Below are 21,279 nucleotides of genomic sequence, written 5' to 3' on the forward strand. Positions count from 1 at the left end.
CGAGCCTGCATTGCGAAGTGGGACAGGACAGGTGCATGCGTACGGCAAGTCCTGGACAGGAGATGTGCACACGTATGGTGTGAGCAGGAGTTGTGATAAAGACGCGAGCCGGACGCGTGCACATCTCCTGTCTGTTAAGCTTCAGCACAGACAGTCGATGTGCACGCGTACGGCTTGCAGCGTTATTACAACTCCTGCTCACATCATACGCGTGCACATCTCCTGTCCAGGACTTTCCGTACGCGTGCACCTGTCCTGTCCCACTTCGCAATGCAAGTTGGCAACAATAGATCTCGCCTAGGCGAGCAGTGCATGGCGCTGCATCGCTAGGCAATACCTAAAAATGAACTCAAGGCAGGGAGCTACTCTGAAGGTTACTGTGAGCTACTGGTAGCTCACGATGAACTGGTTGGAGACATCTGAACTAAAGTTAATGCTCCTTCCTGTGAGAAGAGCAGACACTCTGCAGTCCCTCTTAAATCAGCTTTGGTGTCAGAAACACATCTCTACTCAAGCTTAACTGAGAATCCAGAGGTACATATTAGCATTGGTTTCCTGGTGCTGTGGACTAGGTTACACCTATAGCTAAAAGATGTGGCTTTCAGTTATTGGAACCACCACAACAGCATTTGATTAGAACTGTGGTGCCTCCAGCAACACTAATAGGGATGAAGGGTGGTTGTGATCTTCCATTTTGGAACCACCCTCCCCCAGACCCTGCACCACAGAGGTAATGACAACAGATTCTAATGGGAAAGGCTCAGAGGAAGGCTGGCGACAGTTGATTGGAACTGAATAGTACTGTGATCACTGGGAAAATGTAAGCATCTCCTGGGGGGTTTAGTGGTGACACACATAGGCCCTGCCCATTACACACCAGTGCAGATAAACCATTGCCCACTCCCTGCTGAGGTGGTGTGTTCCCAGAGTAAATGTTTTCCATTTTGAGCCATGACATGCAGCCAAATCACACAACATTTTGGTTGGTACGATCGAATGTCTTTGGGTGTTTAACACCACAGTGCTTAGTGCAAACACCATTTGCCACTGTATGAAGCATGTGGATTTGTGGAGGTGCTGATATGTGACAAAATATTTCTTCATGTTTAGACAGAAGGACCGCAGATGAGGCACACATTGATGCAACAAACTAACAGTAAAAGCAGAACAAAACCACATTACAACACAACAATACAACGTATTGCTACGCGAATGCAACGGAACTAGGCAACAACAAAACTGCACACAGAACAAAACATCAACAATATACAATACAGCACATTGAGATAATTACACCACAAGACCACAACATGCCAATGAAAGACACCAACACAGCAACCACAATGCAATATTATATACCAACACAACATACTAATACAGTAATATAAAACAATAGACAACAAAACAAAACACTAATGTTGTATTTTGTGTTGTTGTGTTAGGATGTGTTTTGCTTTGTTTTTCTGTTATTTTATTGTGGTCTGTATGTTTGTTATTGTGATCTGTTATTGTGCTACTGTGCTCTGTTAATGTGTTGTGTTGTTCATGTGATGCATTGTTCTGTGAAGTTGCATTGAGGCTCTTCCTTCCTCCGTCTCTCCTTTTACTTATCTTACTACTATGATCTCCCAGATAACACTTTTTAGACTCTTCCCTCTTCTATCCCTCCATTATCCTATTCAATCCAACTAACACACTCGCATGACGAACTCTCAATATTAACTCATATTTCCCTATATTAATCTACCACTAATCCTTTTTGGGTTCAGGAGTAGTGTGCTACTCGACAAAAACACTTTGATGCCTCCTCAGGGGTAGTAAGTGCTATATAAATACAATTACAATCACAATTGTTGATTTTGTTGTGTGTGCAATTGCACAGAGTTGACATTATTGTGTTGTATTTTGTTGTATTGTGTTATACTGTTGTCTTTGTTGGTAGTGCATTGTAATGCACTGTTGTGTTGATTTTTGTGGTTGTCATGTATAGACTGTGTCTATGTGTTGTTATTAATGTTGTGGTGTGTTTGCTTTGTGCTATTTATGTTTTGTGGTCATATTATATATTGTTGTGTTGTTTCTTCACAGACATGCTGTTTTGTGTTGGATTGTTGTGTTATGCTGTTGTGCATTGTTGTTTTGTTATCGGTGTTATATTGTGGTTGTGTTGCTAAAGTTAGTTATTTTTTTGCATTCTGTTGTGATTATTGTATTGCTGTTTTAAAATGTATCCTATATATTTTTTTATGTAGGTGTTGTTTTGTGTTATTGTGTTCTGTTTTGTTACATGGTTCCTTTACAGGCTATATCAAATGCTACCATATTTCCAGCCAATATCAGTAAATTCCATAATATTTCCAGCGTAAAATGACCATTTACGACTACCAAAGGTGCCGCCAATCTAACATTTCCACCTTTTAGGACAGCTATTAGGGCAATAGCACGAACAATGTTTAAAATCAGCACTTCCCACGCTCACTGTATGTATTTCATAGATGTGGTGGAGCCACTGAAAACTCAAGCCTGAAGCTTGGCTCAGGCTCAGCTCTAGGTCCTGATGTTACAGCCAGCGCTGCCAACTTTGGAACTGGGGAACCTTGTTCGAGTCTTGTCATCCGCTCAACGTCCTGTGATTCCGGGTAAATCACAAAATCACCCCATGCCTATGAACAATGCATGTGGCCTTATCTAATGAAGCTGGGGCTCATGTAAAACAGTCGAGTTCACACTATAATTTAAACACTGCAGAAAAATGCACTAAGAGTTAAAAACAAAACCTAACAGAAGGAAAGACAAATAGTTATCAATTTACTGGCTGATTTGAAGAGAGTGAAACCAGAAAACCTGGATAAATCGTGGCTTCCCTGCTTAAATTGTTTGATCTTAGCCAAATATTTTAGTTCACAAAAACTAATTTTTCTTTATAAACTATCACGTTTAATAATTACTTCCAAGTGCAGTGCTATAATGTGGCCTAATGATGACAAAGCTTCTACATGTTACAGAAATACACATTTTTGTAAATTGAAGATTCTTTATCATATTTTATGTGGTTTCTTGTATGATTTACATTTCACATATTCTCGGGGCTCGGCTCATGCGCGGGCACTAAGAACCAAGCCAGACCCTTGACCCGGCTTACTGCTACAGAGGAACACAAGCCGCCTATTCTCGCAACTGTCAATAGAAAAAGATTTATACACAAACGTCCTTCAGTAAGGGCCAGAGTGGCTGTAGCAGCCATCACGGGTTTTCCCGGGAGGCTGGAAGGGTGTGGGCCTTTTTAGGTCTCACGTGGTGTTACAGCGCAAAGCGCTGCTCGCTCAGCGAGAGATTTTGTGGATGAGGTGTTTTCAGAAAGGGGCTCGAAGCCCCGACCCTCATTTCCATTGGCTGGCGTCACCGTTATGCTAAACGGTGGCCTGTCATTGAAAAAGAGGGTTTTTTGTTGACGCCCTTTTGCCTCTGATCCGGACTGAGTCGCCTGCTTAGCTGCTGTCGCAAAGCACTTTCTTATCTTTATGGAGCCATGTGTTTCTAATTAGAAACACATGGCCCCATAAAGACAAGAGATCGATGCTTGTTTATGTTTGATTCACTATAGAACTGTTGGATACTGGAGAACGACCCAATGAAGCTGTATCTCATGTTTTGTGTTGATGAAGAAATTTTTGGCCAGGTAAATGTTGTGCAGTTACATGAAAGTTAGTTTAACTTTGGTTTGCGTGTGTTAAGTTTGCGATCTCCTGTTAGACGCACCCCCATGACCCCTTTCAGTGTTTCTAAGTTGAAGCGCCGTATTGAACCGACATGTTCTCTACTTTCCCCTGGCATTGAGTTCTTCCAGTGGTTACAGAGTAGCATAACCCTGTCAATGGTCTGTGAAGTGAGTAATGTACAGTTGTAAAGCAAGCTCTGCGAGGCGCTGACGTATGCGAAATGCTGTGGCATTAAAAGAAACCGATTGCTTCTAGCACTGAATTTAGAAATTAAAGTCAGAGCCGATAAAATGATACTTGGTGCGTCATAGTGTGAATGTGAGCGCGGGGATAAAGATTTGGATACTGTCTCATGATTTGAATGCTTTGCAAATCCTGCCCAACATCCTGAGGGAAGGAACATGGTCAGAGGGAGTGCTGTGCCGTCAATGCTGTCGTTCAGCACCAGTGCCTGCCGGAGGATGCGAGTGTAACGCCAAGGTTGAGTGTAAGCGTGTACGTGGGGCTCTGGCCAGGCTCGCATACTTTTGGAAGGTGTTGCAGTTAAGTATGTTATAGGCACAGCTTTGCTGTTCTGGCGTATCCCGCAAGCAGAGGCAGGGAGTCTTGTACGATTCATCAAATGTCGGAGGTCATTGAAATCCTGTTCAGTGGCAGCACGGAGGCCTTGTAACGGAGTCGCGGTGTCTCTGAACTCACCCCCCACAATAGGCTACAATGATGCCAGAGATGTTTGAGGACCGTAATGTGGCACAGCTTACGTCTCGGAGGTGAACTTGTATTGAAGCGGATCCAAAACCCACAATCTTTCGCTTGCATACCGTCCCCTGTTGTGGGTGCTTTCATTTTCCATGTTACAGGCACCTTGAGGAAGTCTGTGTAACATTATACCTTGTTATTGCCAATATCTCTGTGCTAGCAGGTTTAACGTTTGGTGTGAAGAGCTGTACCCAGAACCACAAAACCGTTTCTTTTTTTATTACTTCAGCATTACTGCTTTTTTATTTATTTTTTACTTGAGGAAAATGAATTAAACTCAATGATGCTGCCACAATGACTTTTAATTTGGAGCACACTCTAATTTCGAATACTGCATGGCATTCTACTGTGCCCTCAAGCTGAGTCCAAAAGTCTGTCATCAGTCTCTAGCTCCTCGAAGCTTGGAATGTGTTTCTGTTGTACTGGAGGGTACTGCTCGCAATAAAGAGAGCGGAGCTCAGACCCACACTTCGCTGTTAATAAGCCTTGTGCTCTCCACACTCCAAAAGGGGTCCAGATAGTCTTTTCAAGCACTCTTCTGAAGAGTGGATCATTGGTGTGGTCCAGTACCATTGATACGGAGGAGACAGTCTGTTGTATCTTTCGGTCCACTACAGTTGGTGCGGAGGGGAGAACCTGTTTATCTTTTAGTCCAGTACCGTTGGTACGGAGTGTAGATCCTGTTTTATCTTTTTATTTGCACATCTCTTTATTGACAGTTTTATTATACAAAGACAACAATGAAAAAGCGTTACACCTTTGTTACATCAAGGTTTCAGTATCCCATTACAATGTGCTGGCAAAGGCCACCAGATATAATATAGCTGCATCACATTTGTGTTGCTGTAATAGGGCAGCCAAAGGGCCTAATGGGCCCTAAGGACTATCAGGTGAACGAGTTAAAAAACAAGCATTGGCATAGCCAATAGGTTTTTTTTCTTCTTGGTGTCCATGGCCGTGCTGCCCATGCTTTAGAAATAATTCCTGCTCTCCCAGTCGCTTATGAACCTGCGGGTCTGGGGAGGGGAGAGGTATTTTACTCTCCGCTAGCTCCTTGCCCTTGAAGGGAACAGGGAAGACGGGGGCATGTGTTAAACTTTCCCCGCACTCTGGCCAGCGCAGGCGAGCTCCTTTTGCAACCTCGCACAGTTAATAAAGGCTGTGGCAGGTGGAGGTCAACAATGCCAGCTCCATTCCTGCAGCGTGCACGGGTCGCTACAGCTGTCCCTGCAGCATCGTGGCACGCAGTATCCGAAGCAATCTGGCACCGGATGGTGGAGACGGTTCCTTCAGCCTTAGGGCATGCAGTGCTCAGGTAGAGGTGAAGGCGTGAAGCGGGGGCTCGCGAGACCACAGCAGCCTCTGCTCTGTCCAGGAAAAGGCTTTAAACCACAGCAGTTCACGCATTGTTCAGGCAGGCTGTGAAATGCCACAACAGGCACAGAGAAATGTCAAAGCAGATGCACGCTGGCACAACAGTCCCTACAGCTCTGGCGCATACAGGGTCCAGGTAGGCGTGTAGGGGGCACAGTGTCAAAGTGGTTCCTGCGCTGTCGCTCAAGGGGTCACAACACAGCTTCGGGTACCAGCCCCTGCAGCCTCAGCACATATGTTGCGCATAGTGCCAATATCGGCAACTGTAGTCACATAACAACATCACAATAGATCAATAAACCACACGACACCTTGTTAGTGGAGAAATTTGCTGCAGGTTTATTAGCATAACCAATATGCCAACATAGTGGGTTATCTTACGGGCGATTCCAGGGCAGGCCAATCCGTATGCCGCCTGCCCGTCTGATAAGCCAAATTACACCGTGGCCGTCGCCAATTGGTGCATACCAATCTTGGGAGGGGCCACCCCTCTCATCCGTGGACCACCAGTCCACTCGCTTACTCACGCCCCCCCCGAAAGAGGTGGGCGGAGCGTTCCTGGCAGCCCCCGGTTGCTCAGACCCACAACCGCCCGTAGGACTAACGGGGCGCCGTAGTTCTTCCAGGGGACAACGCTAAGACATCCCTGGGTATCCTGGCTTAGCACCAAGCTGTGCTGCTGCATGAAGTACCCCTTGGTATCTGCAGACTCTGGATCGCCCTGTAACTCCTTTGGCAACACAAAACAATAGGTTAGAAATTATGCCCCCCCCCCCAAAAACCTTATATTGGCCGTCCGCCGGGTAAGCGGAGGGGCAGGCAAGGCGAGACGGCAGGGACCAAGAGGCTGCACGTTGGGCGGGGTACAGCAGAATAAGTACCCCTGTCCCCCCCCCTCCCCGGAAATGGGGTCGGCCAGAAGTCTTCCCTGGACCCTGGCCCAGGGAAACTAGAAGGACGACTCCAGTGCCTTTCTGTGGCACTAAGGCGGCCGCCCTATTGAGGGGCCGCTGCGCAGCCCCCCCCCCCCCCCCGGGCAGCCTTGGCATAGTGCCAATATCGGCAACTGTAGTCCCATAACAACATCACAATACATCAATAACACACACGATACCTTGTTAGTGGAGAAATTTGCTGCAGGTTTATTAGCATAACCAATATGCCAACATGGTGGGTTATCTTACGGGCGATCCCAGGGCAGGCCAACCCGTATGCCGCCTGCCCATCTGATAAGCCAAATTACACCGTGGCCGTCGCCAATTGGTGCATACCAATCTTGGGAGGGGCCACCCCTCCCATCCGTGGACCACCAGTCCACTTGCTTACTCACGCCCCCCGAAAGAGATGGGCGGAGCGTTCCTGGCAGCCCCCGGTTGCTCAGACCCACGACCGCCCGTAGGACTAACGGGGCGCCGTAGTTCTTCCAGGGGACAACGCTAAGACATCCCTGGGTATCCTGGCTTAGCACCAAGCTGTGCAGCTGCATGAAGTACCCCTTGGTATCTGCAGACTCTGGATCGCCCTGTAACTCCTCCACAGCTCTGGGGATGGCCACCGTCACAACCAGGGCCCCCCACCAAGGTAGGCCTCTTTACTTACACATGCTGATACCGGGCCTCTCCCATGTCCAGCCAAAAAGTCTTAGGAGGCCAGCATTACCACTTCTGGACAGGTGCCCCCATCCTTTCTAAACTCCCCTTGGGTTATTGACTGATATGACCTGAAACCAATAATTAGGTGTTGGTTCAGTGTTAACATTGCCTGGCTGAAGAGCAATACCTTTGACAAGCCACTCCTGCCATGAAATGCCAATGCGGGTGGAGGTAAGAGTTGACAAGCCCGCCTTGCTTCCTCTTTCACTCAGTATCTGAGTCTAGCACTAGTCGGAGTATGTCCATCGCATTCCGACAGACACCAGCCTGTGTGAAGCCTTGCCCTCCCCATACTTCTGCTAGTCTACCAGGGAGCAGACAGGACAGAGTGAACCAGAGGGAAACCAAAGTATAAATACCTCTCTTTTTTTAATACTGGGAATGCCAAGTGTTCTTCTAATACTTTGTAGCCCAATTGAGTTTAACCCAGGCGTTTCCCCCAGACATATGGACCATATCGCCTTAGTTGGAAGACAACTTCCAAACCTGCATAGCTGCCAGCCAAGGCTGAAGGGCGGGAGAAGTTACCCGTTATCGATACTCAATTCAATGGTGCCTGTTTCATCGAACCCAAGGACGGTGTACCAAGTGAACCTACCAGGATCTGCACCTGTAACCAGGGTCGCACCCACAAGCCCCTCTAAGTTCTGCCCCTCCACCTGCCTGTGAACATGAATCCCAGGGCAGACCTCAGGCATCTAACCCATGCTTGGCCAAGCCTGAGCTAAAACACTTCTGAAAGGCATGCCCACAGGCTAACCACCAACATTGCATTCTGAAAGTTCGCTGACAACTGCCAAGGAAAATGCGCATAACTGAAGCAACTGGTACCATGCCATCAAATTATCAATTTAACTTTCTATGACTGCAGAATGTGCTCTTGTTGTTGTCCGTATTAGTGCTCCCTCCCCTCCATATCAGCCCTAACCAGGCAACCCGCACCCTCTTGGCACTGGCACACTCCCGCCCCAGCAGACAGAAAGTGCCTGTTCGTGTCTAGCCCCCCTAACCTTACGTGTTTCACTGACGGTATACTAGGGTATGATGACACTCAGCTAACTCTACTGCTGAGTGCCCGTTGAACCATCACAGGTATAACTTTGCCTATTCCATGTCTGGCTGCAAAGTTTGATGACATTGCCCGCCCCAGTCCCGGGCGAAATAGAAGCCTTACAGCAGCTGGTGCTATTGATGGTACACATAGCCTGTTGAATCAGAATGTCATTCCCTTACTACTGTTGTGCCCGAACCCACAACCTATGGCTCTCCATGGTTCAATACCTTCCTGCTAATAATGGTTTCCTTGAAGAATGTTGACAAATCTATGTTCTGCAATGGCGGGACTGCAAGATCTAATGAGTTCCTTGAAGGACACCTAGTTCCCACCCACAAAATTACCACTTATCGCCGTGTTGCATGAGCAAGGGCAACCTGTCAAAGTATCCCAACGCAACCAAAAAGTCTAACCGTACCATGAACAGTAACCCCAACTGGCCCTGAGGCGAAACAGACAATGCTAGGGCAACTCAGCAGCCTCCCTCCGACTTTCATGCTGGTTAATGCTCAACAGATTGTCAGCTGATAGCACTGTCCCCCATGTGAGCCAACTTAGCCAGGGGGGGGTGGGCCATCAGGACTACTTAGCATGCACCATTCTACCCGTGCCTGAAAGACCTTTGTCATGCTGCCTGGCCTAATGTTTCTGGCCCTGCACTAGAGGATCTCGCTTCGGCCTTGGGTCAAAACAAATCGCCAGGAACATTGCTTAGCAGAGTGTGCTGCAAGGTTCCGCCTCCTCATCCATCGCATCCAGTTATGTAATCAACACTCATCAGCCACCTACAGAAAGCAGGACTAGGCCTCCAAGAGTCACCTCAGGAATCACAGCCACAACGCCTGGAGCGGACGCGCTCACCCCAACCTACTGATGCACAGACCACTTGCATAGTGTTGACAGTATGGCTGAGTCAAGAGAGGCTGTTAATTTAAAGCCCTTTTAGATGAACGTTAGACAGACACGACAGGGAGAATGCACCAGCAGCTGAAAACTTTCACACATTAGTAAATGTGAAACCTATTGGATTTTTTCATCGCATTAAGCCAGTCACTCCCCTAGTGAAGTCTTGCCCTCCAAAACTTCTGCTATCAACCCAGGGAGCAGACGAGTCGATGGGAACAGGAAGGGAGCAATATGTAACAATACTAGCCCCTTCTTGAATACTGGGAATGACACATGTTCTTCAAGAAATTGGGCTTAATTGTGTCTTAACTTATTTCCCCCCAAATCCGTTTGACCACAACACTATGTTTTTCATCTCAAAAGCACTGCGCAGAAATCCACTTTTGACCTGCTCTAGCCTGGGGGCGCTTGAACTGGTAGCTGATACGCTTACTTACGCCTGCAAGAGCGCTGCTCAGAGCAGCCCGCTAGCCAATGGCACCCATTGAAAAGCGGTGCCAACAGACCTCCACGGACATAAGGCGGTCCCTCTGGGTAGGGTTCTAATCTAACAGATGCCCCTAGCATCGGATGCCACATCTGGCTGAAAGCCGCTCAGTGCAACAAAAAGCCCATACATTGGCTTAGTCAATGCCTATTATTAGTATACGATGAATAAGCCACCATTGTAGCTTTGTTGCATAGCCGCCCCCCTCCAAGCTGCCACGGTCTCACATTGCTGTGGATGACAAATTCATTGATTCAGCTGGCTGTTCCTTGCCTCTGGGTCATCCTGCTCTATGGAGCCCCTCAGAAAGACCATGGAACATTGAATCACCTTCAACACTTCAGCATAGCGCTGCTTGGCATGGTGCTGAAGGCGGTGTGTACACCGTCCATCCGGTCCCGAACACAGCGGTGAAGAGTTCCCGCAGGACCTGGCCAATATAACAGACACCAGCAGAGCTGATGGAGCCCTGAACAAGCTTCAAGGATTGTTTAAGAGATACACCTAATCAGCAGGGCTACCCAGCTAGCTCGGCAAGGTGCTGAGTATTGCCTGGTATTTGGCATGGCCGCTGTGTCCATGCCTCCCTATATTTAACAAAAGGAGCACTATGCCTCCAACAAGACCATCTGTTGTCATAGTCAATGCTTAATAGTTGCCTAAATAATAAGCCACAAATATAGATTTCTTGCATAGCCAACCGAAAGCTAGCCGCCCCCATTCATAGCTGCCAAGGTTTCAAGTTGCTATGTGTGACATATTCATAATATCAGTGCGCTAGGAGTGACAGAAGTGCAAAAACCCTTTCTAATTTCCATATGTGACTAATTGTGAATACCTTCACCCATGGTATCTTGGCGCTGAATGACATGGCTGTTGTTACCCCTCACTGATACTTGTTATATCGACTTCTGAAGGGTGAAATGAGAAACACTGCCCCCAAGTGGCCTTCCCCTTTTATGGTACCCTGGCCGTGCAAATTGGAATAACACACCAATAATCAACCCCAAACTGATATACTGTTTTGCCCCACCCAGGGCACCCTGTCCGGTTACTGCCAAGGCCGACACACCCCACGCCAGCTGAAGGCACGGTAAAGCACAAGTTTAACCTAAAGCTGTTCACGGCGGCACATACATCGAGACGCCCAATATTTGCGCAAACTTAGAATCGGCATACGCCCGCGCTACAGACCGCAAAGAGTTCCACGGAAAAACCTGACACTTGTGCAACTATATGCCAAGGCTCCTGTCAGGCGGCCACTTCCTTTCGCCCCACACCTTGCTCCTGCCATGCTGCAACCCTTAGTAACACCACAACTACTAACCCTGAGACACGTGCAAGCATGACCCTTGCGCCTATTCCAAGCCACTGTTTAGTAGTCCACGCAAGAAGGAAACGCTCAGAGAGGCCTGCTCAGAGTTTGACTCCTATACGGACACCTCTTACTCCTGCATGTAAGCAGCACCTGCCTCCCTAGCAGTAGGTGTGAACTCTTAAAAACAATCAATTCCGTGTATCAGCGGGAGAATTGGTAAACGCAGCTCCTCACTTAAAACTCTTTGCACAGTCAATGAAATTGCCCTTCGTGACACTTGGTAACTTAACAAACTGCATGTGTGCTGCGGAGGCAGCACAGGACCAACCAGCAATGGCCCGTCCCGCCGTTGTGACAGGAATTGCGCTCGCGGACCACAACGCGCACAACCAGGATATTAACTTAGAAAGGTTCACATCGACGTCACTCACAACTACCGCGATGGATGGGAGTGCTTTGCCCAGAATCACAGGATGATGAGCATTGTTACCGAGTCTCGAACCCGGTTTCCCAGATTTGAGTCGACTGCCCTAACCGTTAGGCTACATCCTCTCCCCAAAGGGCGTCCACGTGTACAGATGACCCCCGACGTCTTCAGTACAATCCTGATCCGCCTCAACATATTACCAAGGGCAGAAACCCCTAAAATGTGCCCCCGCTTCCACAACATGGCGGAAAAAGAATGCCCGAGTAATGGGAGTGACCACAGCACCCCGGTGTAGCCGCCAAAACGTGTCCGGTCCGCCCACATGCAGTTTGCGCTGGGCAAGTCTCCTTTCGCCGCTCCCCAGCTTTAGAAGTACTGATCCTCAGGGCAGGGCCTCGGTCGGAGGCCCCGAATTTACTTTTAAGTCAGCGAAAAATGGCGAGCGGCTGCGGGGCCTTTCAGTGCATCGGAGCCAGCAATATGGGGGGGGGGGGCAGCGCTTGGAGGCAGCTGAGCGGCCTGAGGAGCGGCATCGGGGCCAGGGGCAGCCCAAGAGTACATGGCTGTTAAAGGTGCAGCACTGCGGAGCAGCTTCGGCTTTCGATCGGGGAAAATATCAGCCGACCATGCTGTAAGTGCAGATGATTGGCCTCATATGATGTGCACTATAAGGGCCTCTCAACTACATGATGCACCGACGTACAGCAATGATTAAGATTACAGCTTCCTAACATACTTCGATTATGGAATACTCCTTCTAAATTGCCAAGTGCTATAGACACATCCTCAATAACACTCGCGCCGCTGTGTAGCCGTAAAACCTAGTGGCAGCGCGCGGTCCATTCTGCTTACGGCAGGTTAAGGGGCTGGGTCAGCGGAGCGGAAACATCATTCACTTATCAAAAGCCGCGCACATCGAACTGCTAGCGCTCAATACATAGTCAGCCTTGGGGGTGAATCCTGAGGATTCGGTGGCGTGTGCAAAGCTGCACAACTGAATTTAAACACAAACCACCGCAAACGCCGGGGGCCTGAAGGGCAACACAGGAGTCGTCCATCAGGCAGGGGAGATTAAGTGATTAGCCCAAATCACCGGGTTTGGACGCGACCCCCAGGCTCGAACCCTGGTTTCCTGCCCCAAAGTCAGCAGTTAAGCCTTCACATGCCCGGGGCTGTTGGTTGCCCCCCACGTGGCGCGAACTCGACCCGAAGGTATTGGAGCGCTGTACATGAGCACCGTATTTACATTACACATTCGGGCACGGGGAGATTAAGTGATTAGCCCAAAATCACAGGAAGTGGACGCGACCCCCAGGCACGAACCTTGGTTTCCTGCCCCAAAACCATGGGACTGTCGGCAGCGAGAGGAAGGGGGACAGCGGGGGAGGGGGCCTAGCGACCTCACTGCCCCCCCGCCCCAGCACACCGCATGTGGACCCCGCTGGCCGGGGGGTAGAACCGGCTCCCCCAGGTCAGAAAGCGGCGGAGTGGAGGTGCCTCGCCGCGCTCCATGCCCCCCACACAGCACAGGCCCATGCAGGCCGGGGCCCAGACCGGTCCACCCGGAATATAAAGCAGGGGGGGGGGGGCATGCATAGCCAATGCTTGGGGTGGAGGAACGCTGCGATCGCGGCACATTAGTATCGCTGACTCATTACCCCTACGGGTCTCAGGGAGCCGGGGGCAGGCCTCTACCCAGCAGCTGATGTGGCTCACCCGCCGGGTCTGCTTGTGCCGCCGCCCGGCTGAATGCCTGGCGCAGGTGTGCGAATCGACCGGGCACCCTGGAGGGGTTACCGGCAGGTCCTGCGCACCGAGCTGGCTGCGAGGTAACCCCCTCCCTGCACGAGGGAGAAGAAGGCCTGCGCAGGGCCCCAAGTCCGTTGCGGAGACCCATGTGCCATGGAGGCATATTTGGGGCTCAGAGCCACCGGGCTGGGGTAGTGATCCCGGGCCCGTCAAAGCAAGTGAGGACGGGTCGTTCTGGCTGGGGGGGGGGGCGGGAGGGGGTTGGGGTGGATCACTACTTATGCCGCGCCGATCCCGCCAGTGAGGAGCCTGCACCCCGAGGGCTTGCAGGTCCCAATGAGGCCTGCGAGGGACCTGACCCACCTCACTAGCTCCGCAGCATGCACAGTCCCCCCACATGGCCCTCACCAGCGGCCGCAACATATCAGGGAAAATGCATCCGCAGCAACCTAATAGCTGGGTGCGAGGCGGACGTAAATGCTCCAGGTCCACCTCTGATTGCTCTGTGCCGTCCCCGATCCGAGCAGCTTTCTGGTGCGTGTTATCACCGAAAACCCGCTCCGTGAGCTGTTCCCCACCCCCTCCAGCGGCGGACCGGGAATGGGCAATGGCCGATACCGGCCGCACAGACCAGTAGGGGAGGAGGGTGGGGATGGGGATACACTCACCGGAGAGTTGGCTCGGACGTGGAACTCGTTGCTGGACGTGGCACAAGGCGAGACGGCAGGGACCAAGAGGCTGCACGTTGGGCGGGGGACAGCATAAGTACCCCTGTCGTCCCCCCCTCCCCGGAAGTGGGGTCGGCCGGAAGTCTTCCCTGGATCCAGGCCCAGGGAAACTAGAAGGACGACTCCAGTACCTTCCTGTGGCACTAAGGCGGCCACCCTATTGAGGGGCCGCTGCGCAGCCCCCCGGGCAGCCTTGGCAGTTAAGACACAGGGGACGCGGTACTAAAATAGTTACTGCAGAGTCTAAGCTGGGTGGGGTGGGGGCGAGGGGGTCACAGTGCAGTGCCCAGGTAGAGGGCACAGCGGTGCACCAGTTCACCTGCTCTCCCACACTCTGACGACTTGTTGTTTTTAAAGCTCTCCAGGAGGAACTCAGCCCTAGACTCGTTCCCTTCCCCTCCGAAAAGGGGTGGCACCGCCAACTGCGTTTTCCTCCCCTCATAACACGGCAGTGGCTGATAACAGGAGGGATCAAAGCATCGCCCTCATCACACCCAGACAGACTGACTGCCCGGAAAACGCCACCTCACTGTAACTTATGTGTGCCCTCGCTGTTGGAAACTCAGGGGACCCTCAGACGCAAAGGGGCACCCCTTTTGTGACCCTGCATTTTATCACAGGGCAGCATTTCTTCAGCAGTGCCAAGCATACTATGAGGCTTCTGGAAAATCAGTGGAGAGCTTTCGCGGAAGGCACTGCAGGCATGCATGAACCTTAATACGCATGTCGCTTCCGGATAGGGCAAGCGCCCCGTCGCTATTTATCTGGCTGTCGATTAGATGCGTACCACTGTGCGGAATTCCTTTAGGCGCCCCGTGGCTTTGCAAATAATAGAATCTCCCCCAATCCACCCACACCTAGTGGCTCGAGGACCCGCGCCTCTCCAGGTTTGCATTCAGCACCATCAACAGTTGAGCAAACTGCCCGCTGAATTGTTTGCCCTTCCTGAGAAATGCAGATGTGAGTTGGCGCAGCCGAGGGTGGCAGCGTTGGCACTTCCCTTGGCAGCACAGGCACTGCTGGGGCACGGCGCCCCCTCACCCCCCCGGCTGTCAGCCATACTCAGTGATATGCCCGAGGCAGAGCTCGCGGGGTGTTGAGCCTCGCCTGGCACAGAAACTCGAGGGTGGCACACCACCTTCTAATGGCAAACTACATGCGTTGTCTTCATTTAGTTATTTGTCATGATGTGTTGTGTGACCTGCAAATTTGCCGAAGCTGATGCGAAGGGGGTCGCATCTGCGCGAGTCAAGGATGCTCTCAAATCCAAGGGGCGTCACGTTGTGCTTCTTACTCCTCAATGTCAAAACGATGTGATTTAAAAATAAGCGCAACTGGTGGCAGAACAAAAGGGAAAGACCAATTTACAGATTGTGCCTAGCTAAAAAGGAGGAGTCTATGTCAGGATGTTGGACTTTAGACTGGGCAGATCCAGGAGCGTCACGAGGACGCTGCAGTCCCTGGCGCGGTAGGTGGGGGGGATCTTCACAACCCGTCAGGTGCCCCCAGACCCTTTAGGCCCCCACCCCCACTAGCACCAGGCAAACTAATATCTTTGAGATATGATGGGCACCATTTTACCTTACTCCACTGGTTGAACCCAAGAAACTATGGGTGTAACATTTGCCCATGAGCCCCTGCTGTGCCCACTGCATTTCGGTCAGTGACCATAAAAGCAGCATAAAATGGGAAACACATTGTGTTAACAGATGAATAAATACATCTTAAACACTGGAATTCCTTGCATGTATTTCTCCTAGGTGTGAACGTTATCAGATCACCACATTGGAAATATACGCCACAAAGCGAAGAGCGTGGTTGGTCAGATAGAATGCTGAGATGGAATTTATTGTATAGCCCTTATGGGGCGACTGCAAAATGCTTATGATGACCATGTCCAGTGTTACTTGTGCAGCGTTGCAATAAAAATAAGTTTTAAAAAACTGGAATTCCCAAGAGACAGTAAAGTATTAAAGGTTTTTTTGTTTTTGAATTTGAGAAAAATCTGTAGTAAACAAAGTCAGTTCCACACTTTAGGACTCAATTTTGAAGGCAAAGCTGTTCAAAATAATTATTTTGCTAAAAATAAATGCTTTCTTGGCCGGTTTTGTTTGATAGTTCAACAAAAGGAAATGTGCAGCTGTAGCTAAGCTATCGTAATTGCAGTCAATTTATATGCTCAGTGGTTAGATTCTGGAGTTTGCATGGGTATCCTAGTACAAATAGGCCAGACTGATTCTAACAACTTAGCTGTTGAGAAAACCACACCAGACCCCGTGACCTGCAAATACGCAAAGTTTGTTTATGGAGCCGTAATCCAAGGTAACTGAATATGGGGACAATCCAGCGTCTTCGCTGTCTGGTGTATGTTGGACAAAAAAAGAGTACGTGGGCATCTGCCTCCTGCGCTACTCCACATGCTGAGCAGTCTGTACCGCCCTCTGAATGGGATCTTCATTTACTGTTGAAGGATGCAAGTGGCAAAGTACCCAACCTAAATTTTGTACATAGAGATCTAGTAAACGGCAGGTCAATTTGGTCCAAGACAGTTTCAAAACTTGGCTCAGTTTTTTGATGCAGTAAACAAATCAGCACCACTACCACTGCTGGTGGATTTCAATACCTTCCTCCATTTGTTTGTCCACAAGGCCTCTTATATTCCCTTTACAGAGGAAGCAGAGAAGCCCTCAGGACATTGCCAACAAGCATTTGCAATGCAATAGGTCTGGCATTTGCGAGAGTTTAAGCTATTGCCATTGTAAATGACAATGCCTTTTATTTATCTGTTTTCAAAACCAACACATAGGTAAAAGGTTTGTCATTTACAATGCCAATAGCTCAAATTTTCAAAACAAACACATAGATGAAAGGTTTGTCATTTATATTGCCAATAGCTCAAACTTTTACAAATGCGAGACCTATTGCAGTACAAATGCTTGTTTATTTTGTTACTGAGGGTCGGTTTTGCAACAGTGCTGCAATATCAGCCCCCAATAACAAAAGCAGCAGTGCTTCATACTTGCACCCACCCTGCCCTCTCTCCCACCCCCAGTGGGGAGGGGCTGGTCCTACAAAATTGCCAGGGCTGCTTTGGGTTCCCAGTCCAGCCCTGCCTTTAGTTTTCCTTGCAGGCTAGTGTTTACCCAAAAAACACAAAGGCCTAGAACTACCAAAGGTTGCGCACTCACAGCACACTTTTGCAGCGTTTGTCAGGGCTTTGAATCACACGCCCCGTCAGGGGTCGTCCGCGCCTTTTTTCTCCCCCTCATATCTCCAATCAGTAATAAGCACCATTCTAGATTCCAGAGGCCCACATGCTTAAAAATTGAGCTCTCTTATTCAAGCAAAATTACTGGGCTAGCTCGGGTACGACTTACTTCATAGCCCAACTGCTTTAAGAAGATGTAATCATTGGACGGGTCAATTTATTGAGTCTTCAACATATCCCAAAGGTCACCGCCATCTTTTCTCTTGTTTTTCCACCTTTTAATCTTCTCAAAAATGGCCTCCAAACTTTTCCATACTTTCCAAGAAGGTGGGGAGGCTTGAGTTCATAGTTTACATATTTCCCTTCTCGTCATAAGCGCTATATAAGTACATTTACAATTTACTTTGTGCCACATGAGCACCAGCACAAAATGTTAGGAAATAACCTAAAATACATGTTTTAAAACCACGAGATCTTCGACATTCATTAAAAGATGGTAGGACTAGGAGCCCTCCACACCCCCTTCACGGGTAGAAACTGAAAAACAAAGTCGCTATCACCCTCCAGTACTTTTCTCGGCCTGGCTTGCCCTGTGAAGATATTTGCAGTAAATTAGACAGGGCCATTCATTAATTTGCCCTGAATATCATTACCATTGTGCGCAAATGCAGTCTTTATTTCATTGAGAATAATATATAATTTCATTCAGTGTAATGTAAATAAGTACATGTACTGTGCAATGTATTGAGTATTCTGCTGTCATTCCTTGCTCTTTGTTTCAAACTAACTTTTCCATATGTGTACTGTTTTGTAGCTGATGCCAACAGTGCCAGTACAATGGATGCAGCAATTATAGGAGGTAAGACAGTGTGCTTTTTGCAATACATATAGACAATCATTGACACAGGCAATGTTTTAGGTCGTTTATAGTTAATTGATTTTTGTATTTTGTGCACTGAATATTTTAATGCATATTTTGTTCATTAAGGTATTTCTAGACTTGGATGTATGTTTGTGTATGTGCAAGAGAAATGCTCGGTATCTTCAATATCTTTCTCATTTAGTGCGTTTTACCTTAAAGCAGATACTCTGTTGAATTTTGAGAATGCATTTCTTCTGAAGGTGTGTGGGGACTGAAGATATGTGGACGTAGGAAGCAGCATTGGGCTCTCTCACACATGGACATTGATTTACCAAACTGCCAGGGTTGGCGGAAATGGCATCACACACCCTATGATCTCAACGTCATCACATGCAGTGGCATCATATGACGTGTGAGCCAGAATCTTCCCCCAAATTGAGGTCACATGACCTTAACCCTGATGACATCAAGGGTGCTTGTTACTATTTCAGTTTTTTTTACCACAGGGTGCTTTTCAGAGTTTTTAAATGCTCATGGATTTTTAATTGCGCATTGGATTTAAAATGTTGCTTAAATGGTAAATGTTGGTTGAATCTGTTTTTGTTTTCTGCTCAGTAGCACTGCTTATGGTGATGCCATTTTAGGCCTGCACCCTCCTGCCTGGGCTGAGAGAGTCACTCTTACCGTCTCAAACATTTAATAATGAGACGCGTGCAGGTGGTGTGCCAAAGGCAAGCCCGTCTACGCCCATCCACGCCCAGAATAGGACCAACGCCAGCCATGCTGTCCAACTTTCTACAGACATGGCATGGAGAAGGATCTTTAGCAAGGAGACCCTCCTAAAGTTTCATATGTGGTCACTCCCTCTCGTGTGTTTCAGAGGGATGTAGCTTCAAATTGCCTTTGAGCGCAGGATCTCAGAACCCAGGCAACAGAAAAACTCTCTTTCAACCTCATTCTATGTAAACAAGATTTTCCTAAAGGTCTGTTGAATTTAAAGACAAGTTGAAGATATGAGATCTTAAATGACAACACTTGAGATATAAGTTTTTTAACAGAAACGTTGCATAAAACTACTTCGAGAACAGATCTTGAATTTGCTATTGCTGATGTCTAGTCAATTTTGCACTTAGAGTTGGTAATGTAGGGGGGCGGGTGGCCATCATCTACTGTGCTAAGACTCTTTCCTCCATTCAGCATCTAGATGGGTTGGGACAAAATGAGAGACTTGCTTTTTCACTTAAAATTTCATATAGTTTTTTTTCTCGCTGGAGATTTTATCTACCGTCCCCCTAAGTGCAACTCTCAGTTAAGCGAGGCTTTACCTAATGCCATTACTGCTCTCTTTCTATAGTGTTATGGTGTTATGGTGCTGGGAGATTGCAACTTACATGTTCATGAACCCCCAGGGCAAAGCTGCTGGACAGCTGACTGATGCCATGTCGGATTTTAAACTGATACAAAAAATGAAAGGCCCCACGCATAAAGATGGACACACTTTAGATGTTATCTTTTAGAGGTGGGGAAGCCGGTACCATTACTCTGGTCAGAACACCTCCTAGTACATTTTTACGTAAAGTGCTCCCCGTCTCCGATATCTAAGAATAAACAAGTAGTCATGTACCGGCCCTGGCATTCCATTTCCAATTTTGCCCTGCACAAGATATGCTCACAAGTCATGGTGGATCCTTCAGGGGATATAGATATAGCAGCCATATATATTTTTTTTTTGTGAAACATTTTTTATTATAATTGTTATACACAGCGAGGAATACATTCCTTTGTCAGTAACTGTCACAGTTATATTTCCGTATGACACACTTCTCAATGCCACCGAAAATCCGAAGGATATACACAATTATCTTCATCCCAGCCTCCTGCACCACCAAAAGTCCCTCGCCTTGTGTGTGTTTCCACCGTAGGTGAATACATTCAGTCACTTAAGTCCGGTTCTGAGTCCTCGGGTGGTGGGTCACAAATAGTTCCCCAGAAGGCGTTCCATTTCCCACAAACCCGCGTCCATTTTCGTGGGCAACCTCTGTTGATGAAAACTGCCTTTTGGGCAACCATGGCGCTGTCCAGGTCGCGGCACCACTGCTGATGGGAGGGGATCGTTGGTGCCCCCCAGTGCTGTGCAATGTTCCGTTTGGCTAGTGTGATAATTAGGGTTGCCCAGGCCTGCATTGCGTGGTTGAGATCTGTTGGCTCCCACACGTTGAGCAGACAACGCCGAGGTTCGGGGGGACTGCAAACTCACGTACCTGGGTAATCGTAGCCATATCCACCTTCCAGTATTGTGTTATGAGGGGACAGTCCCAGAGTGTGTGGTAGAAAGTGCCTGTGTGCCCACAGCCCCTCAAACAAAGTGGTGTAACCGCCCTCCCTATTTTATGTAACGTCGATCTCGTGAATTACGTTCTGTGCAATCTTTTAAGTTGCACTAGCTTCAATCTGGAGGGAGTCGCCACTTCCCGTGGGGACGCCAGCGCCTCCTGCCAGTCCTGTTCATCCAGCTCTCCCACCTCTCCTTGCCACCTCACCCTAAGGGTATGTGTGGGGTCCTTCTGATTATTAATCAACTTACGGTACGTTATTGAGATTGCCTTTTTAGTCAGTGATTCTGTCAACAGACGGTCCTCTAGTGGCGGGGACTCAGGGAGATTGGTTCCCGGGGTATGGCCTTCGTGAGGGCGTGGTTAATTTGCGTATAATGATACTGTTCCTTCCCTGTCATCTGATACGTCGCCTGTAGCTGCGCAAATGGGACCATATCGCCCTTTCTCCATAGGTCGCCAACCCTAGAGATGCCTATGAGGTCCCATCGTGTGAAACCTTTGCTCATGCGCAGCCTGCCGATCCTGGGTGAGTCCCACAGCGGCGTATATTGTGTGATCACCCCTTCCCAGCCCAGTGCGCGTTGTGCCGTATACCAGACCTGCAAGGTGTGTGCTGTAGGGCCAATCAGTGCGTTTTTTGGGGATTTGTCGTATAAGGCACTTAGGATTCCATTTGTGCCAAGATTGCATCTATCCATGC

At 48.7% G+C, this 21,279-nt stretch overlaps 1 protein-coding gene across 2 annotated transcripts in view; it reads left to right on the forward strand.

The window, feature by feature from the left end:
* LOC146861172 (glycophorin-C-like) overlaps window positions 1-21,279 on the forward strand; it is a 177,813-nt gene that overhangs the window by 146,616 nt on the left and 9,918 nt on the right. Inside the window, exons 1-2 of one of the 2 annotated variants that reach the window (XM_085645258.1) lie at window positions 14,858-16,495; window positions 18,196-18,240. In XM_085645258.1, coding sequence (XP_085501384.1) covers window positions 16,378-16,495; window positions 18,196-18,240 — 163 coding nt within the window. In that variant the 5' untranslated portion in view covers window positions 14,858-16,377. Of the gene's footprint in view, window positions 1-14,857; window positions 16,496-18,195; window positions 18,241-21,279 lie in introns of those variants that run through there. The other variant, XM_085645259.1, reaches the window with a different exon arrangement.

This window comes from Triturus cristatus, chromosome 3_1 (genome assembly GCF_964204655.1).
Source record: "Triturus cristatus chromosome 3_1, aTriCri1.1, whole genome shotgun sequence".
In the NCBI taxonomy this organism is placed as follows: Eukaryota; Metazoa; Chordata; class Amphibia; order Caudata; family Salamandridae; genus Triturus; species Triturus cristatus.